At 37.4% G+C, this 9,303-nt stretch overlaps 1 protein-coding gene across 3 annotated transcripts in view; it reads right to left on the minus strand.

Annotated features, from left to right (window-relative positions):
- LOC121374101 (calcyphosin-like protein) overlaps positions 1-3,597 on the minus strand; it is a 35,894-nt gene extending 32,297 nt beyond the window's left edge. For 2 of the 3 annotated variants that reach the window (XM_041501029.1, XM_041501028.1), the window contains exons 1-3: positions 3,452-3,596; positions 3,166-3,332; positions 314-494 (exon numbers count right to left, since the gene is read on the minus strand). In XM_041501029.1, the coding sequence (XP_041356963.1) occupies positions 314-494; positions 3,166-3,302 (318 nt within the window). In that variant the 5' untranslated portion in view covers positions 3,303-3,332; positions 3,452-3,596. Of the gene's footprint in view, positions 1-313; positions 495-3,165; positions 3,333-3,451 lie in introns of all 3 variants that reach the window. The other variant, XM_041501030.1, reaches the window with a different exon arrangement.
- Between the last annotated feature and the right edge of the window lie 5,706 nt (positions 3,598-9,303).

Consider the following 9,303-nt stretch of genomic DNA (forward strand, 5'->3'; position numbering starts at 1 on the left):
ATCATCTCCCCATATTGTCAGCCCTCAATATTTTACATGATCTGATAGTCACCTTTCTTATTTTGAGCTAAGTACTACCCTGAGATGAGGAGTACTAAACTAATAACCGCATATGAAAACTCCCATTCGTAACTCTTTCCATCCCAACTCCATATAATAAACCATATTACACTGAATGATCAAATTATGATATTTGAGAAATGTATCCTCAAATTAAACAAGATAAGCAAATGCCACTCAAATAAAATCATTCTGAATGAAAACTGTATACCTATACTATACAGGATTTAAGCATGTATAGGGCAGTACTTACCCTCAAGTTTACTAAGAACTCGTCAAAGTCAATACTCCCACTTCCATCTTTGTCAAATGTTTCAAAACACATTTTAATATCTTCATCAGACATTTCCGTCAACCCGTAGTCATGGATACCTTTCTTGAACTCTTTAAAATCAAGACTCCTACTCTCATCATCGTCCATGATTTTGAATGTTCTGAAATATATAATTATATCATGAAAAATAAGTCTTACTGCAAAATGTGTCTGAATAAATGTATAGGTGTAGGAAGCAAAGTGGGGTGGGGACATGGTGGGCATGTGCACCCCCCCCCCCCCCCCCCCACTTTTTTTATCCAGTAGAAGCAGTGATAGTCAGGTCTGGTCATAGGGTTTATGTGCACATTCAGAATAAGCTGTTGTAGTGCATGCCTGTCATGGGCGTAGGTGTCGGCCTTGACCAGCTCCTCCATCCAGGACAGGAGTAGCGATGGTTTATATATATTTATATCTATGTGTGTACCCCTCCCCACTTTTTGGTACCTTCCTGCACCACTGTATACATGTACAATAATTAAAAAATCCTTGCTATATTTCCTCACACATTATTTTGTAAGTAATAAGTAAAGTTAAAAAGTTAAAGTTTGTTTTGTTTAATGACACCACTAGAGTACAAATAGTTGGTCATATTGATCTATAGTTTTAGAGAGGAAACTCGCTACATTTTACCATAATTAGCAAGGGATATTTTATATGCACCATCCCAAAGACAGGATAGTACACACCATTGACTTTAATATATCAGACATGGTGCACTAGCTAGAATGAGAAATATCCCAATGGGCTCACTGACAAGGACTGACCCTAGACTGACTGCACATCAGGCAAACGCTTTACCACTGGGCTACATTCCACCCCTAATTAATAACTTGAGACTATGAAAACTGTTATGTGCTGCTATTGGGCATAAACAGTTGTTTCCCCAGTAAAAAGTATGCAAATACTGTGGTATGTGCTATCATGTCTCTGGGATGGTGCATATAAAAGATCCCTTGATACTAATGGAAAAATTGTAACAGGTTTTCTCTCTATGACTGTCAATGTCAAAATGATCATATGTTTCACATCCAATAACCGATGATTAATAATCAATGTGCTCTAGTGGTGTCATTAAACAAAACAAACTTTTGGGGGTATTTCTTGTTACAATTGGCCGCGGCATGTACTACTCTGACTCTGGGATGGCATATAAAAGATCCCCAGCTGTTAAGTAAAATGACAAGCCCATGGAGTAGCAGCAGCATGTTTTCTCTAATAATCTCTGTGATCCATAACCATATTTCCGACACCATATAGCCGTAATTAAAATGTATTGAGTGTGCCATTAAATAAAACAATAATTTTTTCGCTGTTTTTTTTCTTCTTCACAGTTTACTCCACTAAGAAACTCTTTTAATGTATCCATGATGTCACCAGCTGGTTTGGAGAAACACATATTACTGAAGACTGACATGAAGATTTCAGACACCTGCCAGTCTTTTAATAATCCTTGGAACCTAGCCAGTCTTTTAATAATCCTTGGAACCTAGCCAGTCTTTTAATAATCCTTGGAACCTAGCCAGTCTTAATTATCCTTGGAACCTAGCCAGTCTTTTAATAATCCTTGGAACCTAGCCAGTCTTTTAATAATCCTTGGAACCTAGCCAGTCTTTTAATAATCCTTGGAACCTGCCAGTCTTTTAATAATCCTTGGAACCTATCAGGAAATGTCTAGAAAAGGTCTAGAGTGTGCGAGAGGAAATCTACTGCCACCAAATGGCATACACTTAATATATAATAAAGGATATTTTATATATAAGCAATTTTCTATAGATTAGCCATAACACCATACATCCCTTCATACATTCACTGTGTAGCACTGGAATGCATGCCATTGCTCAAAGCAGCAGCAGCAGCAGCAGCAGCAGCAGCAGCAGCAGCAGCAGCAATACAGTGAACAGAAATGTACTTGAATGTCATTCAGTGACAAACTTTTACTCAGATTTCATGTTCATAAAAAAAACACATGCTGTGCTTATGGCCAGAACATCTATGCCTGTACGATGTGGCGACTTTGCTAATTACAAAGAGCAGCGTGTAATAGCATTCTTGTATTGTGTACTTCATGGTGCTATTTGCAACACTTAATAAGAGGAATATGAGAAATAGCTGCATCAATGCTTCACAAGAACCATGGATGGCTCTCTTTTCCAAACAGCCAATATATCTGACTGCACATTGCATTTGCTGTACAATTTAAATATTTAAAATATGAACATTTTGATATAATTATATCTCAACCTATGTTGAACTCCAGGTTGGAATATCAAGAAAAGTGGTGGTCTCTGCTGCTCCACTATTAGAGATACAAGTAACTAGTCCCCCTCCCCCACACCTCTAGTTGTGAACAAAATAAACTTTAAAAATGTGTATTTAAACAAAATAAACTTTAAAAATGTGTCATCTATCCACCTAACTATTATATTTATAATGCTTATTTCAATGCCAAAAAACAAAAACACCTAATAAAGATATATAGTATATACATTATTTACTTTTAACATCATAACACTATGTTGTTTTATGTTGTACATTGTACTATTATGTTTTATTAATAAGAAGATCACAGGTTATAAACTACAACGTACCCAGGTTATAAATTACATTGTATTATGATGTGTAACATTGCAGTACAATACAGGACAGGTAGATGTACAATGCAATAATAGCGTTGGGTAAAACGTGTTTCTTTCATCGCTGAAATATACACGATTGGACATGCAGCCCAACATTCACCGGTCGCTGAAAATGAATGCTAAAACATGGGTGTTTTGAAATTTTATGCTTACCTAGAAAGACCTTTGATACCTGTAGCACCCCGAGATAGACAGGCTAGTCGAAGTTTTTCTACTGGATCAGCTGTACTCTGCAGTTTTTTCTTCGCTTTCATCTGCAGCTCCTTGTTAGTTCTCCCCGTGCACGCCATTTTCACCGTCGATTACAAACAATACACAATCTGGGAAAACACAAAAAATGTCAATTAAAATAAGAGCACGGCGCTGCCTAATCGTCGACGAATGCGTTGTAATATGGCACGATGGAACTGTGTGAATGCTAAAATGTAATGTTACATACCTGGATAAAAACACAAGGAATCAGTAAATCGCGTCTGGCAACTTGTCAACTGAGCGAATATCAGAATCGCGCGTCGTAGCTCTTTATTGTTGGGTCAACAATCAATGACGGGCTGTTTTTATAGGTTGTCATAACGATGGGGAGAAGTCGTTGGGAAAAAAATTAGAACCGCTTTGTAACCGATTTAATTAACAGCGAGCCGCTTAATTAGTCGCGCTAATTAGTCCCGACGTTTGACACGTAATTTAGTCGCAATGCAAATCGGATTAAGCGCTGTTGTTAAGACAGGACTTCTTTGTTTTAATTTGTGTGTTAACTATGATCACCATTTCCCGGGCTTTTTTAACCTTGAGCGAGATACTATTTAGTGTAATACTTGTATACCGTGCTGGTATTATCACAATCCAAATTAACCCACATTCGGTATAACATATTATTACGCCACTTCAGATGTTATGTAATTTTTTGGCACTGACAAACAATCACTGACGTAGAAAGTGGGGTGGAGGGGGGGGGGGGCAAGGGAGGAATGTGCCCCATATATGTGTGTGTGTGTGTGTGTGTGTGTATGCCCCCTACCCTTTTTGGCACCTTCCTATGCCACTGACAATTAATACAGCATGCATGTGTGCAAAGAGGGTGGGTGGATGTCGAACCCTCATTTTCTAAAAAAAATTAAAAAAAAATTAAATGTATTTCCTAGGGAAACATGTACGACCCCACTCAGACCCCAACCCCCACCCCACCCTACCCCTTCCCAGTAAAAAAAAAAGTTCGCTCGCCACAAATAATGCAACCAAATGTTGGCGTATTACATAAAGAATAATCTACCACCATTTATCTTACATCGATTTTCTTTTTAAAAACATATATATTATACTAGCTCGAGTACTCTGACGGTGAGAGAGAGCTAGATGGACATTTGTCCAAACGAGTAAATTAATTGTACTTGATAAATAGTATCTAACAGAGACGTATATAGTAGGCCTATTCAATTTTTTACCTATCCTAAAAAAAACCCACCACCAAACATCAACAATAACAAAAACAACAACAAATAAACAATAAAGAACAACAAAATAACAAAAACAGGAACAAAACCAATTTAAACCTCTTTTGCAAGTGAAACTTATTTACGGCGCTTGCGTTATATACTTTTGCATTTATTCAACTTTAAAAAGAACTCGTTCCAGAGGCAGGGCCGTAGATAGCGGAAGGGAGGTGGAATTCGGAAATTTTTTATAGAAACTTAAATAAAATTCTCTTCTTAAATGTTTAAGGAGTTTTAGACTATATTATCTACTCACTTGCTCCTCTCCCCCCCCCCCAAAAAAAAAATTCCTAGCTACGGCCCTGAGAGGGTGCATCATGACAAAATAAAAACACATATATCTAATTATATAATTATATATAACAATTTAATCCACATTGTGAGTTCAATGAATATTTAACCCTAATCAATGGAATGCCATCTAAATAGGTTAGATGCGGGAAAGACATTTCTTTAGAAATAAAATGGGCGACGCTTCCCGACTCAGAAAATAGAAGGACCGAAGACGTTTCTTCAAAAATAAAAATGGGCTTCGCTTCCCCCAGACTGTCATAGCCAGCAGGTGTGTGTGTGTGTGTGTGTGTGTGTGGGGGGGGGGGGGGGGGGTATTTCCCCAACTATTCAGATAGTGTGGGTGGTCCACTAATATAAAATCCTGGTATGCCAATATTCGCTCTGCCCATTCTTATTTTGGACGAAACGCTTTAATGCCTTCTAACCTCAGGATCCGACGCCGTATAACCGTAAATAAAATGTGTTGAGTGCGTCGTTAAATAAAACATTTCCTTTCCTTTCCTTTCTAACCTCAGGCCTACGTGAGGTCAAAATCATAGAGCGAAGTCACTTCTGTTTAAAATTTTGAAAACGCGTAGTTTTAAACAAGATTGAGTCTTGAATTTTTAATCTTAAAAACCCCCCAAAGACCTGTGTGATGCATTGCACGTTAAGTCGATGGTGTGATGAACACGGGGGATGTGATGAGCTATGGAGCGATACATCAACATCGACATTAGGGGAGTTTCACTGTACACATATATGACATTTTTTTGTTGTATGATATATCTTTATAAAATTCTCATAAAACAAAATATCGCCTTGTTCATCGAATAGGTCACTTATGAAAATAATAAGTATTTCACTATTATGCCAGATGTTAGTACATAAAATATATTTTATACTTTCAGAGTTATATTTATTTTCTATCTTTACCCAACAAAGTAATGCATCTCTCCAAAACATATTTAGAAGTTGGTTGGCTTTTCTCATTGTGAAATAATCTCAATATATTATTAGCTCATTGGTTGATATATATACTACTCAAAAGAATTTAAGGGTCAGACGATATTTTTGACATTATTTTTTGAATGTCAGTTATATTAGCTAGACCATAATGTCACGCATGGTATTGTTCCATTTTGACGAAAGTGGGTCTAAGCAACCCATAAATGAATTAAAATCCACTGTCATTGACAATGTCGACTAGTTCTAATGGCGAAAACATGCTTACATTTGCACGTAAATTAGGGCGAAAGCGAAAGGTCTGCTAAGTGCCCATAACTTGCTTTTTCACAAAGCGCTTCATTTGCACGCTTTGCACGTGTATTCCATATTCCCAATGCTGAATTTCCGTATAATTGGAGCTTGCGTTCGTGTACGGTGCACACTCCAAATTCGACAATGGTACGACTTCAACTGACTATCGAAGATCGAGAAAGGGCTATTGCTTGGCTTCAGGATGGCAATACGCAAAGAAATGTTGCTCTGAGACTTGGTGTCAGTCAGAGTGTCGTTGGCCGACTGTGGCAACGGTACCAAGCAACGAATTCTGTTCGAAATCGTCCACGTTCGGGAAGACCCCGAAGCACTACAAATAGAGAGGACCGCTACATCACCAATATGGCTCTACGTCAACGCACAACCACTGCACGCCGATTATGTGACAATCTGCGGACTGCGACTGGAACTCGAGTGTCTGATCAAACCATACGCAATCGTCTGAGAGCCAATAATCTACGCTGCCGTCGCCAGGCTGTTCGACCACCACTCCTACCACGTCACAGAACGGCCAGACGTCACTGGTGCACGCTTCATCTGCGGTGGCAACGTGTTCAGTGGGGTCGAGTGATGTTCAGTGATGAGTCCAGGTTTAGTCTCCAGTTCAACGACGGTCGGGTTCGTGTCTACAGACGTCCTGGGGAGCGCTTCGCTGACGTTAACGTTAGCAACGTCACCGGTTCGGTGGTGGCAGCGTCATGGTGTGGGGCGGCATCTCTATAAACCACAGGACCCCCCTCTATGTGGTGGATGGCAATCTGAATGGAATCCGCTATCTGAATGAGAGTATCCGGCCGTTGGTTCTCCCAGGCCTTCAGCAGATTGGCGGCGGAGCAGTTCTGCAGGATGACAATGCCAGACCCCACCGCGCCAGGGTGGTAACGGACTTTCTCAGACAACAAGGTATCGCCAGGATGGATTGGCCAGCATATTCGCTGACTTGGCCCCAATAGAGCACGCCTGGGACGAATTAGGCAGGAGAGTTCGGGATAACCATGCCCCTCCGGCCAACCTTCATGATCTGGGTCAACTTCTTATGGCAGAGTGGCAGGCCATTCCCCAAGAGTTCTCCAGACGTCTGATCAACAGCATGAGGCAACGATGTGTCGAGTGTATTCGTGCCAGGGGTGGATTCACACACTATTAAACGAATGTTCTAATGTGTAAAATCCATGTTTGACAACCTTCAACTTTGACAGCATGTCATGTGACTTTCTTGTATACAGTGACGTTTATTTGTGTTTTTTTGTAAATATGGAACAATAAATAAAAAAAATTGTGTAGTTTACATCATCAATCTAATACACTCTGAAACTTATTTGGTTATAAATTTTTGACCCTTAAATTCTTTTGAGTAGTATATATTTGTAACAATCTTCGTATCCACCAGCTTTTTAAAGAGATCATGAAATTACTTACGTTTATCATTTTGAGTCGTCCTACTTTATAGTCTTGACTTATTAGATCACGTTTTCATTTTTCAGGTTTATTCTGCCAAAATGTTTTTAAAAATAGAGTATTTAGAGTTTTTAAAAACATTTCTTCTGGGTTCGGTAATGCTATTATTGTTTTAAGAACAGTTATTCCACCTAACACTGTTATTTTTTTGTATAGACCGTCTTTTCAATGAAGTTTGAATTTCTAGTAGCTTAGGGTTAAAATTAAGTTCATTAATATTTTTCAAGTTGACTGGAAAGTTGATTCTAAGTAAACTGAATTGGGTAGCGCCCCCTCTAACGTTTATCGTGTATGGTGATAAATATCTTTAGAAATCGTTTTACTGCCTATCCAGACAGATTTTGACTTAAGAGTAGTTTATTTTTACACCTAAAATATATTCATAATAATCTAATAACGTAAGTGTACTGTACTGGGACTCGGGGGGGGGGGGGGGGGGGGGGGGATCCATCTAAAATAAAACCTTTATCATCTGCGTATTGCGATATTAGATATTCCTCACCATCTATATTAAATTTATGCCTTTAATAGTTGGACTATTTCTAATAATAACTGCTAGGATTTCAGCACGTATTATGAAGATACTAGTATACGGCGACAACGGGTCACCCTGACTGCAGCCCCTTTCTAACAGAATTGGTTAGGATAAAAATCCATTTTGTATTACCCTAGAAAAATATATAATTGTTGTAAAACATTTTGATCCAGTTTTAATAGATAATTTAATATTGAATATGTCAGTTACCTAATCTATGAATGACCATGATACATAATCAAAAGCTTTTTCAAAGTCTATTAGTAACAGTAATCTGGGAATGGGGTGCGTTTCGGTATATTAATTTTATACTTTTTTCAATGTATCTTTCTTTTATGAAACCAGTTTAATCTTTATTTATTATTATATCTAATATCTGCTTTAATCTGTTAGCGATACAACCTGATGACATTTTATAAATACAGTTTAATGTTAAGGGCCTCTAATTTTGAAGATATTCTTTTGGTTTATTTGCTTTTGGAATACATGTAATTATACTTAATTTTTGGACATTAGACATCTCTTTAACTATATATAGTTAATAGATCAAACTATGAAATGTCCCAGATCTATCCAGAAAAACTCAAGAATTCCGTCGGAAAACCAAACAAGAAATGTTTTAATTTTTTATACCTTTACATACCTTCCGAATATATTAATTATTTCACGTTCTAATCTGTTTGCTTTGTCGTCACTTAATTTATTGAATTTAAAATTAAATATTTTTGTAATCACATCAAATTTTGGTTTCCTTTAACATTTCTTCTTGTTCATTCATTTCTTCTCCATTATCTAATCATACTTTTGATATTATAGTTTACTAAATATTTAGATGTTTTTTCACCTTCTTCTATCCATTTTGCCTTTGATCTAATATAATTACCTTTAATTTTTTCTTTTTGTAATTCTACTAGTTCATTCTTTTTTGCCTGTTTCATCTATTTCGCTGTATTCACTTTCTTCTAGATTTTGTTTTCTGTGCAAAGCCTTCTTTTTAATTCATTCTTAGTTTTCTTTTGAAAAGCTAAAAATTAAATTGTTTTACCTCTTATTTCCATAAGTAATGTATCAATAAAGAGTTGATAATTTATTATAAACTGAATTTGATCTATTGGAATTAGTTGTAAATTGTCTTTATTATATATTGGGACTGCATACTGATATTTAATTTGGGGTGGGACGTAGCCCAGTGGTAAAGTGCTCGCTTGATGCACAATCGGTTTGGGATCAATCCCCTTCAGTGGGCCCACTGGG

This window comes from Gigantopelta aegis, chromosome 6, assembly GCF_016097555.1.
Source record: "Gigantopelta aegis isolate Gae_Host chromosome 6, Gae_host_genome, whole genome shotgun sequence".
In the NCBI taxonomy this organism is placed as follows: domain Eukaryota; kingdom Metazoa; phylum Mollusca; class Gastropoda; order Neomphalida; family Peltospiridae; genus Gigantopelta; species Gigantopelta aegis.